At 36.8% G+C, this 22,900-nt stretch overlaps 3 protein-coding genes across 5 annotated transcripts; all 3 read right to left on the bottom strand.

Annotated features, from left to right (window-relative positions):
* Positions 1-721: 721 nt before the first annotated feature.
* Positions 722-5,371, bottom strand: LOC135633355 (uncharacterized). The gene is made up of 6 exons (XM_065142730.1): positions 4,842-5,371; positions 3,365-3,401; positions 3,061-3,297; positions 2,930-2,977; positions 1,162-1,604; positions 722-1,005 (listed from the first exon to the last, which is right to left on the bottom strand). The coding sequence occupies exons 1-6, from the start codon at positions 5,138-5,140 to the stop codon at positions 912-914; spliced, it is 1,158 nt and encodes a 385-aa protein (XP_064998802.1). The 5' UTR covers positions 5,141-5,371; the 3' UTR covers positions 722-911.
* Positions 5,372-7,971: 2,600 nt separating this feature from the next.
* On the bottom strand, positions 7,972-10,969 carry LOC135633347 (transmembrane emp24 domain-containing protein p24beta2-like). 3 transcript variants are annotated; one of them, XM_065142710.1, is made up of 6 exons: positions 10,832-10,920; positions 10,583-10,681; positions 10,240-10,449; positions 9,073-9,259; positions 8,887-8,994; positions 7,972-8,338 (listed from the first exon to the last, which is right to left on the bottom strand). In XM_065142710.1, exons 2-6 carry the CDS (start codon positions 10,583-10,585, stop codon positions 8,205-8,207), a joined length of 642 nt encoding a protein of 213 aa, XP_064998782.1. In that variant the 5' UTR covers positions 10,586-10,681; positions 10,832-10,920; the 3' UTR covers positions 7,972-8,204. The 3 variants fall into 3 exon arrangements, with proteins under 3 accessions (XP_064998782.1, XP_064998799.1, XP_064998791.1); XM_065142727.1 differs by having other exon boundaries at positions 10,607-10,681; XM_065142719.1 differs by lacking the exon at positions 10,583-10,681 and having other exon boundaries at positions 10,832-10,969.
* A 1,124-nt stretch (positions 10,970-12,093) lies between these two features.
* LOC135633342 (phosphatidylinositol/phosphatidylcholine transfer protein SFH11-like) lies at positions 12,094-21,874 on the bottom strand. Its single transcript, XM_065142697.1, has 11 exons — positions 21,606-21,874; positions 21,434-21,462; positions 19,740-19,823; positions 19,614-19,667; positions 19,131-19,208; positions 17,185-17,238; positions 16,049-16,108; positions 15,870-15,965; positions 14,919-15,020; positions 14,730-14,810; positions 12,094-12,706 (listed from the first exon to the last, which is right to left on the bottom strand). Exons 1-11 carry the CDS (start codon positions 21,658-21,660, stop codon positions 12,389-12,391), a joined length of 1,011 nt encoding a protein of 336 aa, XP_064998769.1. The 5' UTR covers positions 21,661-21,874; the 3' UTR covers positions 12,094-12,388.
* Positions 21,875-22,900: the final 1,026 nt, after the last annotated feature.

Below are 22,900 nucleotides of genomic sequence, written 5' to 3'. Positions count from 1 at the left end.
TCATATGAACCACACAAGCAGAAGATTTTTGCAGTGCAATAATTTGGATACTGATTACAAAAATACCTTAAGAAATTTGCTATGAGATTTTTCTTTTGCCTTTTATTTTCTGCTAACACTGTAGAGCTTGTGAGAGTAGAAATCAGTAGATGTTTTGCATGTAATACAAGCATCAGCATGGCTCAGAATTCACTAGTGAAATGAAGAATAGAATAAAAGGATTGAGTGTGTTTGGAGAGCAGGTTGAGCTCAGTTTGTGGAGGAAACAACCAAAATAGTACACAGAAAGACTGCTATGATGATGAATACCTTGTTATTTAATCTACAGAAGAATTATCTTGGTTCAGCAATGGAAATAACTGATTTATGTGTACTATTGAAGTGATCATCACATTTTGCATGCTTTCTGGATTATCATGGAACTAAGTGAAGTCAAGTATGTTAGCAAATCATAGAAGAGGGTAAAAAAAAGTGACTGGGAGGAGCTTCTGGTCATGGATTACATCAAAGTTTGATCCACCAAATATTGCAGGAGCAAATTGAATTGTAACCTCTTCATTAGATGGTTGCATCATTTCTGGAAGCATTATCAGACCAATAGATGTTTATTCAGATAAAGATGGATGATCTCCTTTTACAGCTAGAGTTGGAAACAAACTTGTGAGTACAAGACTACAAGCAATTTGACATAAAAACACAGAACATAAAGGATGCAAAACACTGCTTTGAAAACCATCGCTTATATTTTAATTCCACTGGACTGCACAAGAAATTTGCCTTTATGAGAGACAAAGTGGCAAAAACAACTGAAGAATTACCTCCTCTCAACTAAACACAGAGATATGGTTCCAACACCAGAACACTCCATACAATTAAAACAATCACTATATCCTTACTCAAGCAACCCAATGCTAGCACTGACCTTTGCACTCCTCGGACTGAGAGGCAGGGCCTTTGAAACAGTCAATATTGCACAAGCTGACCGATTTTATCATCCCTCCAAGTCTGCAACCATTTCAATAACTGGTCAGAAGAAGGAATATTCTGTAACCAAAACTATGAAAATTCACAGATTTAGTTGTCATAAACATGTATAATACAGTAACAAACTATGTATATGAATTTTAAAAAAAGTTGGCATGTCTTTGAGTTTTATCAGACCGTTCAAAGCTCTTTCGTGGTTTCTCTTGCTGGTCCATACTATTTCTCGCTCTGTCTGAGATATCAAAGCTCTTTCTTGATTTTTCTTTCTTGTCTGTGCTTAATCTTGGCTTCTCTCTCCTGTCCGTACTATTCCCACCCTTCTCCTTATGATCAGTACTTGATCTTAGGTTTTCCATCTTATCCATGCTTCTTTGGTGGTCCAAATGATCAGAGCTCATACTAGGAGGATCTTGTGGAACTGAGCTTTCAGTAGATGCAGTTCTAGGTGGGGGTGCCTTCTCTATGGCTGATATAAACTTCTTAAGATGCCTTATGTACTCTGGAAACAATTCCAAATTACAGTGATTGCCTGCCTTGACCCATAGAGGCTCATACTTCACTTTGGACAGCTCCCACAGCTGCTTTCCATGGGACCAATCCACAACATCATCAACCATTCCCTGCAAACACCAATGAGGGTTTTAATATTGTATGCAAACCAGGAGGACGATCATAGGAGAAAAATCATAGGGAATTCAAGTATGCCTGCACAAGAAAATGTGAAGGTGGGGTGTATAACATAGTAGGGTTCTCAATTTCGAAGTTTACTGTCTGATACAGACAGTATGTACCGGTCCGAGAGGATACCGAGATGCAAACCGGCCTCTACTAGGTGGTACCAGTGTTTTGATCCTGTATCGGATGATACAGGGTCTGTACCGGGCAATAATGGTCGAAATCTGACCGATACCGAGGCATACCAATTGGTACGCCTAGGATTTTGACTGTTATCAAGGTGTACTGATCGGTACGCCCCAAATTTGGACCGTTACTGAGATGTATCGATTGGTATGCCTCGGTAATATTTGGACTATTACCTCCAGGTATTTTTGGAGGTTTTTCAGCTCTTTTTGGATGTACCATCAGTATGCCTTGATATGTTGTATACCGAGCAAAGCTCGGTAAACCGGTACAAACCGAAATTGAGAACCTTGTAACATAGTGCCATTTTTTTTAATTGGGATGCAAAATCCCACAATAAAAGATAATGTGGCTTAACCAGGTCAACAAACATGACTGTATCCAGAATTCCAGATTTAGGGATTTTCAAATAGAGGGCTATCTACATAATCATGCCTACTATTAGGAGCTTATACAAATTTTGTCATCGTAGAGATAAGGCATTTCAATAAACAAAGAGTTGCTTAGTGAGCATGAAATTGTTAAGAAAAAGTTTCATAAAGTTTTATAATTTACTTGCCAAAGAATCTGTAATCTCAAAACCAGGTATGCTATACCAAGTTCAATGATTCCTTGTTCATCTGTCCTATGACTATAATATAATACAAGTGTTTAACATGGATGCGACTTTAAATGTCAACTTTTGTGGCCTGATGGTAAGTGAACTGCTTGTTATGCCTGCTGGTTATCAAAATGCAAATCAAATAACTCAGCTTTGACAAACTAGAATTTAGTAACATTTATCAAAATGATCGAATGAATTTAAACATGACATAACCAAGAAAAAGAAGATCAATGCCAAGTTGATTGAGGATGATACCATATCCTTGTTCAATTTTATAACAAAATTCTTGTCTTGATATTCATTCTAGCCTGCATAACTTCCTTTTGGAACAATGAACATTTGATATACGAGAGCATTACTAAATGCTGATTACTTTAGTTCAGAAAAAAAAAGATCAATACAACAGTCTTCACAGTCTTCTATATGAAGAATTTTAGAGCCTGCCATGAAAAATCATAAACACTATAGCAATATACTTACATGTATTACCAACACTGGACATTGGACCAAAGGAATTTTGTCAATATTCTGCAGAGAGTCAACAAGTTCTGTTAGATACAACTGTGAGGAAAAATTAGACTGAAACTTTTGATGAGAAGAAAAGTAGGAACCTTATATATGTCAAACCAGTATGTATGTTTTACAGGATACATGACACGGAGACCAGACAAAATGGGACTGTGGAGAACAGCTGCTCTCAGATTAGGTAAACGAGCAGCTAGTTCCAAAGTAGGCCCACTACCAACTGATTGTCCATAAAGGATAATGTCTTCTGCATGGGTACCATAAGCTACTTCAAGACACTTATAAGCAGCTTCTATATCTGCATAAGTATTTTGCTCGCTCGGCTGCAAGCAGAGAAACAGTGAGACTATTTAAACAGTGAGCCAAGAAAATCATGTATAATTGTCCTACCTTTCCAGAAGACTGGCCATATCCAGAATAATCATACCTGAAGAAAAATGACTTGGATATTCAATGACATATTCATATATCAGAAACACCAAACTAACCACAGGGAAACCCAGAAGGGCAAACATATCAGATTAAGAGTAAATACTCAAGATCAATTCAGGAGGCAAAAAAACACCCAACTCTGGTTGCATGGAATCTCAGTATCTCAATATATTACAATTTTTTAAAAGAAAAAAGGGAAGATATCCTAGAAAGCATTTGCTATACTGTTTTTTTTGCCAATAACCATTCAAGTAAAGCATTTATGTTACTACTTTCCTTTATTGTAGCATATTTTAATATATGCACTACCAGTTAAAACACAGGATACCTACTCAACTAGATAAGTCATTCTGTACTGTAACATAAATACAGGCCTATTACATGCGCACTAATGTCACAACCTAACTATTCATCTGCTTTGCATTCCAACAATTAATGGAACAAGCAATATGTTACAAAAACTATTAACATTATCAGCATGCACTCTAAAACTCAACTAATTCATAACCTTAGATAACATGATGGACTAACTGAAAAGAAAGAACCGGTAGCACTTATGATACCCGGATTCAAAAGGCAACTAACCTGGCAAGTCCCAATTCCCTAAAATTTAGGTAAAAATTGGCATGTCAATCAATAACAACAAGAATCATTTGTCCTAGTTCAAGATATTTAAAACCTGTGTGGTTTTTCACTATATAACATGCATGCTTTTTTCTTTATGTATAATCTTATCATCTTTAAAGACACATTGGGGACTTGCTTGGTCCCCAAATCAGTGCCATTTGGTTATTTGAAAGACCATTCAATAGGTGCTTTGGCTGTCTCTTCATTGGTGGGGGAACAACATGCATTTATTAGGCTTGAAAAGGATGTTGGAAAATCCTGCTGTGCTGTGGATGAATCCAAAAAATCATTATTGCCATTAATCTTTCAGATCTATGTAACCTCATGAATCATTCGATAAGACAATAAAACTATTGTAACACTATATCACTATATACAGCCTCTTAAAGGACACCCCCACTGAAACATGAGAACAAACACGAAAAATAATTGCTTTAGTCTGTTTAACAAGCTAAAGCCATCTGTTCAACCCAATAAGTAAATAATTGCTTTAGTCTGTACTACAGAAAAAACAACAATCAGATCTAATTGCATAATTCTAGTTAAAATGCACACGAAAGATGTTCTCTTCAAAGAGCCATCTGAGTGAAAATTCAACCATCATAAGAGTGAATGCATTGACAAAGCGTCGTGGCAACTACCAAGGCACAAAAATTTAGATCAAATTCATCTTCCAACGAAAAGTTCTGGGAAAAGCAAAGAAAGGAAGAGTTTGCCTAACTTTGTATGTTCAACTCCACTACTACATGAACAAAGAGCACCTTTTATGGAAGGTAATCGAGGAATAAGGGAGAAACGAAGCCCTCACCCCATCAGGTTGACGCAAAGGTGCTTGCTGAGTTGCCAGAAGAGCTCATACATCTGCCCGAGGTCCGCAGCGTTGCCGTGGGAGTAGAGCAAGGTGAGGCTCGCCGCGGGGTTCTTCACGTACATGGCGACGATCTCCGTCCCCCGCCTCGTTGGCAGCCGCCAGGCCTCCACATTCTCCCGTGGCGGCACGTCCGTCATCTCCAGCCGCCCCTCCGTCGCCGCCGTCACCCCGTACGACGGCGGGCTCGGCGGAAAGAATGCGAACTTCGCCGCCATCGTCGACGTCACCCCGCCCATCTCCCACCCCAGAACACCGGCCAAGGCCGTACCTCTACGCTTCTCGCCTCTCTAACGCCTCTCGAATCGTCGGATTCGCCGCGAGAGGGGCCAAGAGGATCGATTTTGATCGCACTCCGGGAAGGGGGCGGGGATCGGAGGATTGGATTCGAGGGAAAGAAAGGGCTCGGTGTGGTCTCCTGATTCGAGCGAGCTCGATTCGAGGAAGCGAACGGATGTGAACGGCGAAGGGGGACGAAGAAATAGAAACATTTATTGCTATTTTTGAAATGGATAAAAATATAGGGGGAAAGAGAGAGCGATGGATTTTAAAAAAAAAAGAAAATAATTATAATTATAAGAAAAGGGAGGGAGGGAAATGGCAATAAGCACGTGACTTTATCTGTGGCTCACGTGCTTTCCGGATACTGCGGATTCGTCTATATATATGGCTCCATGAACACTTACTATTATTTCTCTCAAAAGACATATTTGGAATGAGATCTCTTGATGTGTGATCACAAGATGATAAGAATATATTGCTCCTTCATCGAACCCTAATCCCTTATTAGATTTGGTGAATTGCTGTTCTGCTTTTAGATTCATCTGGTGCATTTCCCTGAATCATTCATGTACCTTTAACAGGCAGCAAATCACTCAAGTAACTTGGATGATGATCCATCATTCCAGCAGGTCAAAGTTTTCCAAATCTGCTTTTATTTGGTCAAAAAAATTAGATCAAGAACTTTAAATCATATGGGTGTTTCACTGGAGAAATGAAGAGATTGATATGGTTACAATTCAAGAAAAGGAAATAAAAGCATACTGATCCTGAAGAGTGAACAGTCACATCTCTTTCAGAGTATCTGCAGTAGACAATCATTCAGCCACATGAACACAATGCTTTGATAGATACTGCTTGCTGGATTTTATGCAGAATCAAAGGCAAAATGTAATTCTTTGGGACAAACAATCATATAAACAAATCTATATCTCAGTATGTAAATATTTTATACATGGCATGGAGGATTGTTGAAATGTACACCTGTGGGAGCACCAGGCAGAGACAAGGGAACTCCAACTTGGAAAGCAAAGGTGAACAGTTGAGGTGTTGTTTTCTGAAAAATCATCTCTTGTATTCTTATCCTTTCTTGGGACAAATCCACATGTCATCTGTGTCTGTGTGAATCACCAGGAAGAAATTTCTCATGGAACAGCCAGAAGAAACACTGTCTTGAGTTAGTCATGGCCTGCTACAGGGATGAACAGACATCTCCATAACCCCTGTTCTGAGAGTTCTGACATCATAATGGATTTGTTTTAATATTCTTCATCCATCAAATAAAAAAAGGTCAATAAGTCTGTAATCTTAGCTGTCCTTGAGCAAGTGTCACCAGCTGTGGCCATTGGGAATTCTATGAATTATTTTTGGGGAAGAACATTAAAATAGAAGTCAACTTCAACTGAATCCAATGAGTTTGGATTTGATGAGGATGAAAACACTCAAGAATCTTATCAAGGGTCAATCTAAACCTGCTCAAGTGATGATCCTTCAGTCATATTTTTGCACCTTTTCAGATTAGATTAGGATGAGAAGATGTCATATGGCCTTAACCCCTGCAAGAGACTAGATTAAGTAGTGGCATATCACATGATTCCTTCACTCATATGGATGGAAAGGTTGGCTTTAACTGATGCACCATGAGCCACCATTTATTTTTTTACTATGATCAGTTTGGAGTTTGAATGGCTCTTACCATCATCAATTTCCCCTTCATGATCTATCCCTTTCTTTGCCTCACAGCAGTCCTTTTAAGTAGCCAAGTGACCAAATGGTTAGCATGAAAATAATTGACAGGATCACATAGATCTCATTATGAACATATTGGCATGAAACACAAGCTACAAAAGAACACTTTGTCTGCTAAGTTAGGAATAACTAAGCGGAGATATTTTTCAGAAATAGTTGTCACTCTTTTGTGATTGAAAAACAGCCAAAGGTTAACAAGAAAGAGGAGAAAAACAACCCACACTTGAAGATCCCACTAAAACAGGATCTGAAGAGAATCAATATATGCAACCTTATCACTGAAGACAAAAAAGAGGATCGATGTAAGACATACACCATAACTTCAGATGCAAAAACCATTCAGTATCTTAAAGGATAAGGTAACTAGCAAGAAGGTGACTAATGCAACACTCGGGGCCTCTCTATGTCCTATACTACAGGTAGAACACCAACAATATGTTGCATGCACCCATCTACTAGTCTGGCCAAATGTAACAGAGACAAAATTCCTTAAATAAGTCTGTACCCATCCATGTATAGTTTGTCAGTATGTAGTAGAGAAGCATCAAAGAACCACCTGCACAGTACAAGGAGGTAATTTGGTTACACCCGGTGCTTCTTGCCAAGCCCATGGAGTGCACATCACTTGACCAAACTAGCTTAAGTTCTACTTAATCTGCTCATGAGATGAAAGATTAATACACTCACCCTGAGTTCTTTTTCTTAGGAGAAAGCAGAAGAACATGAGAAGTCAACCCCACAGAATCCAAGTTATATGGCTTCAGAAAAGTCATCCTGGCTTGTGGGGTATTTGGAGGACAAGACATGCTATACTATAATTTTCTCTTTTTTTCCTTTTTTAATTCAGAAGGCATTGGTTGCCTTTGAACTTTCATCAGATCCCATACTGATAGAGGCATCATGGAGCAGGCATCCCAATGTTTTTTTTTTCTGTCTTTTGTGATTCATTCAGATTTCCCTGTTGCTTTTGTGGAATTGTTTCAGTTGCTTGAGGTTGTAGCATTTCTGTAAGCACTGGCAATACTTCAATGACAATGTCACAGATCCAAAACTTTAAAGGACACCATGTCATAGCCAATCCATTACATTATCCTAACAAGGATGATCAGAAATGATAAAAACAAATGCTAATCTGCACTGTTTCAGCAGTAAAATAAAACACAAGATTACAAATTTTCTACTCTAAGGCACAAAATCATGCTAACTGATACGCATCCTCAAAGTTGAACACTAATACCTGAGGATGTTAAAACTCCATTCTGCAACAAGACAGATCTAAATCCTGGAGGTGCCAAGCTTTCGCTCGAAAAGGCGATGCAAGAGAAAGACTTGCAGAATGCTAGCCCCAACAAGGGCGGCAGATTCAAAGAGTGCCTTATGGATTGCTCTCCTGCTCATTGCTTCATTTACTGCAATTGCACAGATCACAATGAATCTTCAGATAGTCGATATTTAAGCTATCCAAGATGAAAAACACAAAAGCTATCTTGATTAAAACAGAAAGATGCCTTGTTACAGAAAAAGAATGGACAATATTTCTAGCAAGCTTTTCCAAGCAAAGGCTCTTTCTAAGATAATCAACTACGAGATAAATTGAATTAGTCTATTTGGTGCAGTTTTGCAAATTTTACAATCTATTAATTTTATCGGCCCATTCTAGCTAGGTCTAGATCGTTGCATTTCTTATTGATAAAGAGTTGCTTGGACTTAGAAAGCATGCTAAGACATTGACATAAAAAAATGTCTATGTGATCATAACATGATCATTTATGTCTCACAGGAAAGTTGCAATTTCCCTGTAACACTATAAGTCCATCTATTAGGAGTATAGGAATACAATTATGACAAGTGGATAAAGCTCAGGAGGAAAGAATAATTTAGCCATCTTACTCCTGAAAGAGTTTTCTCCTATCGAGTCAAATCAGTTACTGTTACCAAAGAAAGATATAGGAAATACCCAGTGCTTGGCGGTCAGTCTGAGCCTCCAGCCAGTGCTGCTCAAACTGTATGTTGTAAAGAGCTTCTTCTAACTTTGCAATTTGTTCCAGCAAAGGGGCCAAATGCTCTGCAAACAGTAAGAGAAGATCATTACAAGAAGTTTGGTGCATCCCAAACATCAGAAGTAAGACATTTGCAGGCTAACCATCTTTTGCATGTTGATTATAGTGCGTGAAATGGCTGACATGTACATCAAAATCAATCGTCTCGTGGTAAGGAGACTTGTTCGTGAAACAGAAACGATGAAGACCACTCCTTTGAACTAGAAATTCAAACTTTTCACTGGTCTTGTCACGAGAATCATGGATTTGATCACCATGTGGACCTTTTACCTGGCAAAAACTTGTAATTATAGAAGGTGTGTGATGATGTTACTACAGAAAAACATTCTATATCATAATATCACCGAAATCATTGGCATAATAATGAATCCTTAGTTCTTGCTTCCCTATTTGTAGGTGGGTAATAGGGACAACTCAACGGTGAGATAGCAACATGGCATAATTCCCAGACAAGTTAGATTAGCAGGTAAATTATGGAATGTGTCCATTGGCCACACAAAAATACAAAAACATACCAAACAGTGGAAGTGCATCAAAGAATGTGTTGTTGAATACTATACATTAAAATCAACACAATTTTCTTATAACTTATTTCCTCTGTTTTTTTTTATTTAACATCATATACCATGACTCTCACCATATTTCCTTATTAGACATCCATCAAAGTTGAAGATAATTTTGCTGTTTGGATATTTTTCCCCTTGCACCCCCCAAAAAATGAAGTAGAAAAAGAATACAATAAAAGAAAATAAAATGGGGTTCTCTCATTTTGTTGAGCTAAAATAACTAGACAGTCAAAAGGAGTCATGTTATTTTTCACTTTAAATATTATCTGAGGATAAACTAAGAAAAAGGAATCTCCAATACTGTTTGGAAAGCTACAGGACCTAATCTAACCTTTAATCAACCAACAAGTTCTTTATTCAAATAATGCACTACCATTTAAATCAGAACATTTAGGGACTAGTTCAGCTATAACCTTTCTCACTAATTTAACTTGGTTCATGAACCCACATCAGAAATGATTTATATGATTCTTTAAAAAAGTTAAATGGGTCGAATGGATTTGTGTATGGCCTCAGTAAGCTCTTCCAAATCGCATTCTAGATCCAAAAGTACAATACTTGAGCAGTCACTGTCAACTACTAATCAGAGATAAAGAAGAATAATCTCATGAATATATACTTTGATTCTAATGTACTAGTCTCCAGAACACATGCTCTTCAAGAAAAGGGAAGCGGAAAACGTACCACAAGATCAACACCATCATTGCTGTAGTGCCAGGGAGTATCAGATTTGACCACAACAAATGACACGTAAACCATGTCCCCTTCGTAAGGAACTGAATGGGAGAAACACTCTTCCCTATCAATGACGAATCTGATCCCATCAGTTAATCCCAATCTCAATAGAAAGCAAACGAACGCCAAGAACGCAATCGTCGACGAGCGTCCCTCCATCTGCATACAAATTCCAAACAGAAGACCGAAGAACACAAAAGGTTACCACCTTGCAACCGTAGGCTCACTACAAACGTGAAATTGCAACATCAAGTAGAAAACAAGAAGAATTGGGTCAGGACTGCAACAAAACCATTTGACGAAGAGCTCAAACTACCAAGAATCGAAGTTCCAAAGGGCTCAAAAAGCTAACAACTTTTATGGATCTACGCCATCCACCTCTGATTTCCTCCTAAAAACACATCGCAACTCAGAAATCAACTGTTAAGACGAGTTCGCTCTTGGGAAGCGCATGAATCCACCGCGTTAAAGCATCAGAAACAAAGATCCACATAACAGAAGAGACAGAAAAGGGATCGAAAGGGATTGGTATATAAATCACCTGATGCTTCGTCTCCTGGAATTCTCTAGCCTCCGGTTATTACCTCTTTCTCTCTCGTATCGCCGACGGCTTCGCTTCTGCTCTGCGCTTATTTCCGTATAATAATAATAAAATAAATAACAAATCACAATCGATAAATAAAAGAAAAGCTGGATGTAACGGCCGTTATGTAGTCACCCTTCATAACAGTTGTTATAAACTTGCCATTTCATACCGTCCTGCATAAAATAATCTTATTCTTCGCATTTATATATTCGCGAGAAGTGTAAATCATTTTCAGATTTTTTAAATAATATATATATTTTTTATTATATGAAATACCTTCAATCATTTTTTTTCTTATAGATTGGTCCATATAATATTTTTAGTAATACGAAAATATAATTATTGAAAATATAGGATTTACTGTGTTATAGTAAATACTTTTGGTTTGTTTCTAATATTTTTGGTTTTTTTCTAATACAAAAATAAAGTGTTTATTATATTATAATATTTTTTTAATATTATTGAAAATAAAAAATATATTATTTTACAATGTTTTTGTACTATATTACAATCAGGGTCTGTAGTACCGAACTGTATCGCCCATATCGGACGGTACGTACCGATCCGATAAGTTGCCGGTATGCGGACCGCCTGTTACCGGTCCGAGAGTAATGTAGCACTATAGCAATACTATCAGTACGATATTGCGAACCTTGATTACAATGTCTTATTAGTATCACTCACTAATACATAACAAATATACAACATAATAATTTTATAAATATTATATTATAATATATTTATATTACATGATAGTATTCTTTGACATATTGAAAATACTATAAAATTATCTTATAAAATTACTCTTTATCCATCACAAAATGGTTTTCTTTGTCGTCATTTATTTGCAATACAAATCATATTTGCATATATCTTTAGAGAAACCAAACAATATATAATCATCAATTGTTTTACTTTTTATGCCCCAATCCATCAATCAAAAGCCAACAATGCATTATTTGAAATATTTAGCACCAATTTATTGATTAAAAATTACATTAAAACTGAGGCCAATGTTTTAATGGCACAGAAATTATGACATAAGAGATTGGCTTTTAGCATCAAGAGAAATGGTAAGATTTAATAGCATATGCTTCCCTGTGGAAACAGCAGCAGTAGCATCTCAGTATTGCTTTCATTCTTCATGTTTCTACTGCTTACTGATGATAGCAGGAGCAATAAATCATATCTGACGTGATGATTTCAATCATCTCATGTGAAAATATAGATATAGATAAACCTATACAATGTTTGGTACTCAAAATACTGGTCTCCTGGCAATAGAATTACATGAGTCCCAACCTTCTTTCTGTTCCTGATTTGTTAAAACAGCAGAAGGTTTCATTGCCTCTCCATCTTCCTCATCAAAGCCTGCATCAAGTGATTGCAAGGACTTCTAGTGGAACCCTAAATATTCCTACTTGAAAACAAATTTGGTTGAAGGCTCAGCAGCACAAATGCAAGGCACATCTGCAGTGCAGCTTCAAATGGTTTCCTCATCTAGTACCATCTTCATGCATCATTGATCCGGAGACCATTTAGTGGGTGAGTGAGCCCATCATGGCCGCCGATCTTGTGGAGCTCAGACTCTAATGCCTTGACTATATTTGTTCCCTCGGTGTCAGCTCCAGGCACATCTACGTGGAAGGATCCTTGCTTCAGGAGTGATACACATTCCTGGGTTAGTGCTTCCTGCTTGATGTAGTTGTAGAGCTGTTGGTGGAAGGGATGGTCCAAGGAGTAGCAGACATCAGCACCAGCAGATGAAATCCGAGATGACCCATAATTTTCTCGTCGACAGAAATGGGGAAGAGAAGAATAGTCCATTATCTACAATCAAAACTGTTAGCATTTTTTATGAAGTAGGCATTCAAAATGGTTTATATTTAATCAAGATTTAAATATGAATACTGAGGTACAAAAACTATGCACTTGCTAGTAAAATGAAAGCCAAACAAGGCATACTTAGTTTCCATTGGTGAGCCAAACATAGCCATTTACTTTTTGCTTCATTTGAAGGTTAACTTTACAGCTTTCAGATGTAAACTCGCTCTCTTTACTAAACAATACATCTTCCTTTGATTCAACATTGGCAGTCAAAGGTCTACAAAATTAGAATTTTTATATTGTAGAACATGATTACCTCTTCTATTGATGTCAAAGAAAAGGTTCAACGTCTTGTAAATGGAATGCACAAGCCATAAAATTTTAAGCTGGGAATCTATCTTGCAAGAATCAGTTGTACTTTCTCAAGTAGATTTCATTCTCATACCATAAAAAGATATAGTTTCATAAGATTCATCTATTTCATTTCAGAAATATGTACTTCAATCCATCTAAAAAATATCATCTTGGACACTTAGATGATGAGCAAAAAGTTAACTAGGAAGACATAAAATGAGACTTAGCAACTGTTGTTTGTATATACATATCTTCTATGCTGGTAATTATTACAGAACCATCAGGCAAAAAAAGCCAAGAGATAATGCATGTCTAAAGGATCTTCTAGATGTTAAAAATTAATGATATACGGAACTATAGATTTGGGCAACTAAGTATATTACAATGTCAGAGACAGTGTTTTCAAAGCATTAAACGCCAAGGTCCCAAAATGTTCGAAGCGCTAGGCACTTCCTTAGGCGCCAGTCCGAGCGAAGCGAGACACTCTAAAATATTAATATATAAAAAAATATAATACATTTGATAAATATGATTAACAGTGCTAGATAAGGATTAGTAGTTCTAAATAGGATCAACAATTCCAAGGATTAATATCAGTTTTATTTTATTGGAAGATATGGTAACAATAGTTTTAATATCAGTTCTAAAGATTAACAATCCACTATTAACAATAATTATAATAGTGCATAATAGAGGGGTCAGGGGGGCAAAGAAGAGGAGTCGCCGATGGTGGAACATAAGGAATGAGAGAGTGGCGATGATGCAGGAACCTGCAGATAGTGGCAACAGTGATAAAGGAAGTTGCAGATGACGATAATAGTGGCGGAGGAAGCTACGGACGGCAATATTGGGGGCACAAGAAGCTTCATATGTGTCCATCGGTGGCGGAGGAAGCTGCAATCCTGTCCCTCGACGATGGAAGGAGCTACACACGAAAGCAACAACTGTGGAGGGAACTGCACACAAAAGCTATAGCAATGGGAACTTCAGACCTATCCGTCGACAATAGAGGAAGCATCAGATTTGTCCATCAGCGACAGAGAAAGCATCAGACCTATTCATCGATAGACCAGAGGTGGGTGAAGGCAATGAGAGTAATTAGGGTTTACTGTTAGTGGGTCGAGGCGGGTTGGTTGTTTCTGTTAGTGTTTACTCTACTTAGTTGGTTCAATTGAACTAACTAAGTTACTATTCAATCGAACCAGAGTTGACAATATGGTTCGATTGCTCGCTTTTAACCGGGCACTTGCCCAAGGTACCTAGTGCATGGGCTCAAGCAAGCACGTCACCCGACCAATGTGCGAGGCACTCGGACCTCGCCTCGCTCAAGCGCCTTTTCAAAACACTAGTGAGAGATATAAAACATTATAGTAATAAGCACTCTGCTAAGACAAGCAAGTGCAATTGATCAAAATTTAATCAAGTGCTCGGTTTCTACATGAAAATATAGAGGCCACAATATTTAACTTACATATATATCATACGAATTGCAATATGCAAATGTTAAATTAGGAAACCAACCATAAATTGGTTCCAAAGCAATTATATGCCAAGTTTGAGGAGATCATTTAAAGATTCACACCAAATATTACAGTTGTTGCATAGTAATAAAATCTAGTGGTCAAAGATAAAAAATGCTTCTTTTGAAAAAGAATTAATGAAATTTTTGGACCTTCAACAGCTCATTTCTGCCACAACCTTGCAGAACTTGTACCTTCCTTCTTGTCCTTTCTTGTAGAAGAGGCTTCACAACCTGACCATACAGAGAAACAGCAAGCACCATTGGCATAATAATCAGAATGCAGTATGTATTCTAAAATTATCTTGATGAGAACAAATGTTTAAGAAAACTCTCACCTACCTTCCAACATGCTGAGAATACATATGGAGCATTAACTACGTAGTAAGTCTCTGTCTTCTCAGGATAGTTAAGGTCATCGACAGTAGATATGATGGTTAATAGCTGCACTCATAACCAAAACAAGAAGGACAATCAAAATAGTTTCCAGAGGTATTTGCATAGGGAACATTGCCAGAAGTTAGCAATTAATTGACTTTAACTAAACATAGAACTTAATACATAAAAAACAGACCACAAGGAACTAAAGGATGCAAAGATCCAAAGAAGCTCCATCAGATGGGTGGACAAGTGCTATAACATAATGCAGTAAAGTAATTATGACATCAAATTGTCTAATGAACATTAAATAAGCTATTAGAAAGAAATTTGTGATTTCTCCTCATTCACCTGATTTGGAGCAACATAAGTATCTTGTTCTGTATATATAAAACTAATGCATATTTTATAAGCTTCTTATATTATGTACCAAGAAATCTGACCACCTATGTACAAAAAACATCACAGACAAGGCAAATTACTTAAATATTTTAATTCATACAGGACTTGAGTTTAGATTTTATATTCTAGTCTTTCAGGCTTAATACAAGATTTTGATTTGGCTAGCTGTTGTGTGAAAATTTTGGTTTGTGTCAACACCATCTCATGGCATAATTCCAAGCCAATTCAGACCACAGCTAGAGGTTGCTTTGTCAAACCAGCCTACCCTGAACAAAGTCAGCATGGAAAATATAAATAACTGGACCATCTCTGTAATACCATCAATCTAAAGTAGTCATGAATAAGATGAAAAATCAAGCTTGCCATTAAACAGTTTAAAAGGAAACACTTTGACTGTCATGCAGAACTTTAAGAGCTCCAGAAGGGGGATTTGAACAAAATTCTACAGCTGACGTAAACAAGCACAACCAAGTGTGTCAACACATTCAACCTTGAAAACAAAAGAGAACGTACCTTTATATGGCTCAGTGCCGAAAGCTTCAGACCAGTCATATCCAAAACTTTCACACATGTCCCAATATGCCGCCCATACTTCTTAGTTGCAGCAGGCTACCATAAAAGAATGAAAAAGAAAATGAAAATGTGGAACTGCATGTGCTTCAACCATGTAGAATACAAGAAATGTTACATACCAATATTACAGTATCTCGATACTCATTGATTTGAATGTGTGACTGCACATAGTAGTTTACCTAAAATGAAACCAATAAACAGGTGATTAAATATTAACAAAAAATAGAAACAACTGTCCTAGCTTTCTAAAATTTCTATGTAAAAACATCTGCAAGTTTAACCAAGAATTGTAATCAACTTGCTTGCTGAGCAGAAAATTTTACTTTTCTTTATCACACAGTTACACAACTCATGCTGCAAGTATATCTGAATGGGATTCTATATACAGAATACATTGGTTGATCTAGAATGGAAACCTGAATATGTCAATCAGGAAGTGATCTTGCAGTTCATTTCATGTAATGTTGTTACAGTGGTGGGTTTTGACAAATAACCCAATTTCTTGAGAATGACATCTAATAATAGGAATACCTCATCTTCTTGGTTAGGGTACCCCTTTTATTTATCTCTACTTTGACAAAATAAGCTTAATATTCCTGTGAAATATGAATGTTCAGGAGAACTATACACACACACATATATATGTACATATATATATACATACATACATGTACATATATACATACATACATACATACATACATATATATATGTATGTAATTATGTATGTATGTATGTATGTATGTATACACACATACATACATATATATACACACATACACACATATACATACATACATACATACATATATACATATATACATATATATATACATATATACATATATATAAATATATTCCCAACATAGTGGTAAGTCATGTAACATTTGGAAAATTAAGAAAACATCCGATGTTAGCTGTAGCTATCCCCTCTTATCTGTCCTTTTGTGTTTGCGACTCTATTCTTGATAAAAAGGCTCATCGGTAGCAACAACAGATGATTTAGTATAACCGACTAAGCACGACATCAAGCAAAGATGTAGCTCCATCTAAATCAAAAGAAGAAACAAAAAGAGTATCTTGAACCTGTGAAAATCAGATGATGTCTCAGAAATATGCTTTAAAAAATAATGACCAGTAAATGCTACAGCATAAAAAGATGTACTCTCCTGCCACAGTTTTGTCTGAGTATTCTGCACTCTAATTTGTGAAAGAAACAACATCTCTAAAATAAAGGAATTGTCATTAATCTCACCGACGCTTTGTCAAATGAGCTGAGGCCAACACCTATTGCAAAAACAGGAAGCCCCTGTAATGGAGGTAAAGGAGAAAAGTAAGCTAACTATAGTTTACATTTTTTAAAAATAGTTATTATTTGTAGGAGTCATAAAGCATCTTAGGCATTTCCAGAAAACAAACAAGGAAATAATTTAAATTTTACTTGATTTGAACAACTAATGCATTGACTATAAATGCATCAATTAGGCAAGGTAAGTCAGGTCAAAATTTATCATGTGAGGATATATGGACAAGACCTGAGAAGACTCTGTTCAGCACTGGAAGAAAGAATTTGATGCCTCTTAGTTTAACTACTGATATTGCCCTCAAAAGAGCTCAATAGCAGAAGAGGATCCATGTGGCCAACTCAAGCAGTTGTCTACAACCTCTTGTTGTTGTTGACAAACACTAATGCACAGTATTTCAATACGGTCATGAAAACATATGCATGACAAGTAGAAAAGTCAAAAATAATGGAAGATTTCTGTTTTATGAAGTAATGAAGTCATTCTGCAAGATCTGAATTATAGAACCTATTTACAGGTAACAAACAGTACATATAGTACCAACGTGAGAAAAATAACTAATAATCCTACAAGTCTCTTGGGTTCGGCACATCCTACCATGACAAATATTCTTGAACAAATTAGCAAAATCTCCTGCTTCCAGAAATGCATCAAATTTTGATGGAGCCAGAGTGGACAGTCACAAAGGATTACAGTTTAAAGAGAAATTACTTCAGCTTGTGTTTTAAATATAAAGATGTCACTGTCTCAATTTTGTACTGTCTCAGTGGCATTGCAACTAATAATACCCACGTGTAAAGCAGATAAACTTTTAAAAGTTGGACCCATGTAATCCATAGAGAACAGGTAGGCATGTATGTAGGCAAGTCTCCATATAATCAGAGATGCACCAAAACAGGAAACCTTCAAGTATCTTGTCCTTTATCAAGAACAATGCTGCAAACTAAATGGTGAGTACAATTCTAATGAAATGGTGCATGAGGTAAATGTTGTTGCCTTAGTACCAGTATATGTAATTGCACATTGCTGTATGCGAGTGTTCTTGGATCTAACCAGCTAATAAAATGCCAACCTTGTTTGGCAGCACCTAATATTATGGAAGAATGAGTCCTCAAAGTCTTCCAACAATATAGAAAGAGAATAATTAAATCTTTAACAACTTGAAAAAATGGAGTATACAATGGGTTAAAATGCAAATGTGAGAGCCACTATGCAGCATAATAAAAGAATAAGAGCATAGACAAGATACAATACTATATACTATGCTGGTTAATGCTTGTGCATAATAATATATAGCTACAACTAGCACAGATTGAGATGCGTCTGGTTTAGATTGCTGGGGCAAGGCGTGTATTGTGTTTGCCCATGTTGCAGAAATTGGCATGTGGTGCTTTCAATTCTTGGCACATACAAAACTACAGAGACCTGAAAGAGAACTTAGTTCTATATAAACAGAAAGGCCAACACAGTTAAACCCTCCAACTATTCTACATGGTTTCTTTTACTGATAGAATAACCATTCATTCCCCAACTTGTAATTGTTCCCCTTCCCAATGTTGCACAATCCCAGGACCATTTTCCAAAAAAGTCAAAGTACCATATCAATTACCAAGATTGCAATAATAAGTTTGTTACTGCTGATTAAGTGAAAGAACAAGCTTCAAACTAAGTTAAGCAAAAAACACGATCTTTCATTATTGATACTAAATGACCATTACTTCATCATCTAAAAGGGAGGTGAAGGGAAAGGCATGATATGGAAAAAATTTTGTGCATGCAGCAAATCAGTACAAAGTTGCGGGATTTCAAGAGGCACATGATTGAAGTTATCACCAGTGGCATTCAATAGCATGATTATAGCAAGATTAAAGTTGGTTTAGACAGAAGAAGATAATACCTCATTTGAGTATCCTGACAATCCGATAAGTTGCGAGTCACGAACCCCCCTATATAATTCCGCTGGTATTATAGGTTTCTACACTCAAATAGCATCACATTAAAACAGTGAAACAACAGATTAGTGTTTTTACAAAATGAATTTCAAAATCAATGTGAATTAGCATACTAGGTTTATCAATGTTCATCATTTGTGTTTGACTTCTCCTTTTTCTTTTGCAACCTTTTAAGTAGCATCTGGTACAATTTGCTTTTACAGATCTAAGAAACTTCTTTTGTGTAATGATTTTTAATGATGACAAAACTATGTGGCCAACTTAAAGCAGAATTGTAAGCAACTAGCAAATAAGATGAAGTACAGAAATAAGAAACATTCTTCAGTCTGTACTATGTAATATGTATAATATGTCATAATTGATGAACTGACTGGGATTTCATCAAATAACAACAATTCTAACAAACAAAAATAAAGGGTACAACTCACAGTCAAGATGTCATCGATGTGATTTTGAATCCTCCAGTTTAAGCAATCTATCAGCTGTGACAAAGAAAGTTACTAGTTTTCTTATTGACAAAAGAAAAGCAATACAACTAGGTGATATAGACACACCATCTTATGTGCTTTGGCAACACTCCACTCTCTGGCCTTGAGAAAGCGCCCTAACGTTGCTGTTGGATATCCCTGGTGCATATTCTACCAATGAAACAATCGAAACATGAAGTCACCATCCACATAATCAACTCATGAAGCATTTTTTCTCAATAAATAAAAGGGATTTTGATCTAAAAACAACATTTATTTATAAGACATGATAATACAAGCTCTCAAACATACAAAAAAAGGCAACCTGTGAGCATTAACACAAAGCAAATGCAAAACCTGAAGATTATGGGGGAGGGACCACTATTCCATTGCGAGAGATAGAGGCAGAAGCAAAAGCACAATAACTTTTTTCTTTAAGCCACGGATTAACAGACAACCAGACATACTAATGCAATAACTAGCACTGAAATCAGAAGTTATCTGTTATTGTTTCTTCCTGAAAATCTCCATCAGAAAATAATAAATAAACATTATTATTTGTTTATTATGAGTATGACACATTTCAAGTTCATTGAATGGCAGATGCTCATAAAAGAACAAGAGTAAACCATTATCAAGTATCAGAAGTAGCTGCCTCACCATTCCATAAGCAATTAATATATATGATCAATTGTGGAAACAGTATTGGCCATAGATGTCATCACTTACAAGAAGATACTGTAATGCCAGTTCACCCAGTATGCACAAAATGACCAAAAGCACAGTGGGAAAGGACAATATGATTAGCAAGGTTTAGTAGTCTACCTATTCATTAATGTCCCGGCAACAGAACAAATGGTGGTGAATATGCTCTTCTTTTGGTGAATAGATAGGATATTGTAAAATCTATTTCAAAGCATCAAATACATAATAAACAGCCATTTGACAATATTTATTACAAATTGTGGCACTTCAAAAGGAAGTCATAATAGAGAGATGGCTGGTTAGATTCTAGCAAGAAAGATGTCTCTAACAAAGACAATAATTTTAATGAATATAGTATATATATACTAATAGTCAATGAATAGAAGAAGACTAGCGAAGAAATCTCAACATCTAAGACCACTATACTACACTAGGAGCGAGGTTCAAATTATAATAGTTCAACAAGCAATTGAACACTAAAAGCTTCTACACTGCAACAAATCCCAGCAGGACGAATTATATCATGATCAAATCCCAAAACCACACGGGTCAAGCCCCTAACCACACAACCAATGTGTGATTATTTTGGGATATGGGACACCATCAGATATTATGCTATCAGGAACATGTACCAGAAGCTCTGTTCTCCGTCCCAACGAGGAGCACATTGCTTTCCCATTTCGATTTCAGCGGCTTGCCAAGCTCTTTTGCAAGATCGAACCAGTAATAAACTTAGTATCTCCTAGAACATGTAGATTCCAGACGAAACACCAGCATCTGCTGTTATTAACCACTAGACCAATCTATCCATCCATCTCATCGGATGCAGTAACTTTAGCAAAAATCGGAAAAGACAGTACCAAACGTATCACTGCTCTCACAAAGCAGATCAATCACAGAGAACAACGTTTCGAGAAATCATTCTTGCAAAACATCAAGATCGCTGTACATCCCCCGAGAACCACTTCCGAGAACCCATCTTCGACACAGAAAACACAGAATTGTAACGCGGAATCAAGAATTCATCGCAACCAGCCCAAGATCCAAGCAGATCTAGAAAGATAAAGAGATGTTACCTGAAATGTACGCTTCCGCGGCTCATCCACTGCAAGAATTCGGCCCAAAAAACCAAGAATCGGTATCAGAAAGTATACCATTCAGTCGGACCTTTAGAAACTAGCTAATTGACCAAACATGGACTAAAATTTACGGAGAGAGAGAGAGAGAGAGAGGGTGTGTATGTGTGACCTTCGTCCATCAGAGCGGAGAGCTGTTTGATGGCGTCCTGAGGCGCGACCGCCATTGTACTAGAACAGCGAGGCTAGGGAAGGAAGGAATTCGCTAGTCGATCAGGATTTCCTGAGGCGACTGGCGAAGGGAAGAGGCCTTCGCCGACCGACGATGTCTTTTCGCCCTCTCTAACTTCCCCTCTCTCTCTCTCTCTCTCTCTCTCTCTCTCTCAGTGACACCTCGAAAGCTATCGTCTTTGCTGTTGCTGCATCGACATCACATGTATGAAGCGATGAATGCGAGAACGAGATCGGTAAAAAGGAGAAGGTTTTAAATTTTGGAAACTCCAAAAATAGAAGCGGGAGAGAGAGAGAGAGAGGAAAAATAAGGCAGTTTAATATTCCAACTAATTAAGCCTCCCACCAATCATGGCTCGACGAGGCTACTAATCACCGCGGGACCCACTTGCGAGAGGAGCCTGATAACTGGCCACGTCGCTCTGGGAGATATTTCACGGCTGATCGGACCCTCTCACACGGATCCATGATTCTCCGTGATTCCCTGCTACAAGACACGTGGTTACGGTTCGAGTGGGTCCCGCACCATGGGTACGTGGCAAGCGGGGACGATGATGGTTGACGCTTGTTGCTTGTTTCGGCCGGCCGGCTAACGTGGCATGACATGAGTGACGGACGTATAAAGGTTGGTGGTATTTATGAGTAACGTTTCGGAGATATATCACATACTCTAAAATATATAATTAAGAATATTATTTTTTACAAAGGAAACAAATATAATTCGAAATAATTAAGAATATTGTGATATTTAAATCATGCTACTCATCGATCATTTAATAATTATTTAGACCTTATTATATATATATATATAGGATTTTCATGAATAGTGTGATATTTTAAAGTATATTTTCTTGTTTAATGTTTATTATTAAGTTCTTGAGCTTATCAAAAAAAATATTACATGTATCAAGGGTTTTCATGCTATACTTTCATGTAAGCCAAAAAAAAACAATGAGATTGTTATAACAAATATTATATATGTCTTTGTCATTGTTTATTATTTTTTGTTAGAAATAATATATTGCATATTAGTAAAAAAATTCCTGATGACCAAAATTTTTCCAAGTGCTTAGGACCCAATTAGAAGGTCAAATGTCAAAAAGCATTGTATGAGTGAAATAATTTGGAAAAAAATTTAAAAAAATAATTTTGAAATATATAACAAAAGAATTTTTAAAATAAAAAAAACACTTCCATTTAGATCAAATTCAAAGGTATTAAAAAACTTTCAGGGTA

The sequence above is a fragment of the Musa acuminata genome, chromosome BXJ1-3 (genome assembly GCF_036884655.1).
Source record: "Musa acuminata AAA Group cultivar baxijiao chromosome BXJ1-3, Cavendish_Baxijiao_AAA, whole genome shotgun sequence".
Classification (NCBI taxonomy): Eukaryota; Viridiplantae; Streptophyta; class Magnoliopsida; order Zingiberales; family Musaceae; genus Musa; species Musa acuminata.
Note: the sequence above shows the minus strand (reverse complement) of the source record. Positions and strands in the feature narration are given on the sequence as shown.

What these genes read in the sequence shown, in the direction of transcription:
- LOC135633355 (XM_065142730.1), bottom strand. Translation starts at nt 5,140, where the DNA reads ATGGGCGGGGTGACGTCGACGATGGCGGCGAAGTTCGCATTCTTTCCG. An exon ending in CTTTGCGTCAACCTGATGGG is followed by an intron (nt 3,402 to 4,841) that starts GTGAGGGCTTCG and finishes ATTTTTCTTCAG; the next exon opens with GTATGATTATTCTGGATATG. An exon ending in ACTGGTTTGACATATATAAG is followed by an intron (nt 2,978 to 3,060) that starts GTTCCTACTTTT and finishes GACTCTCTGCAG; the next exon opens with AATATTGACAAAATTCCTTT.
- LOC135633342 (XM_065142697.1), bottom strand. Translation starts at nt 21,660, where the DNA reads ATGGCGGTCGCGCCTCAGGACGCCATCAAACAGCTCTCCGCTCTGATG. An exon ending in TTGCCAAAGCACATAAGATG is followed by an intron (nt 19,668 to 19,739) that starts GTGTGTCTATAT and finishes TCTTTGTCACAG; the next exon opens with CTGATAGATTGCTTAAACTG. An exon ending in TATTCTCAGCATGTTGGAAG is followed by an intron (nt 14,811 to 14,918) that starts GTAGGTGAGAGT and finishes CTGTATGGTCAG; the next exon opens with GTTGTGAAGCCTCTTCTACA.
- LOC135633347 (XM_065142710.1), bottom strand. An exon ending in ATGATGGTGTTGATCTTGTG is followed by an intron (nt 9,260 to 10,239) that starts GTACGTTTTCCG and finishes AGTTTTTGCCAG; the next exon opens with GTAAAAGGTCCACATGGTGA. An exon ending in TAATCAACATGCAAAAGATG is followed by an intron (nt 8,995 to 9,072) that starts GTTAGCCTGCAA and finishes TACTGTTTGCAG; the next exon opens with AGCATTTGGCCCCTTTGCTG.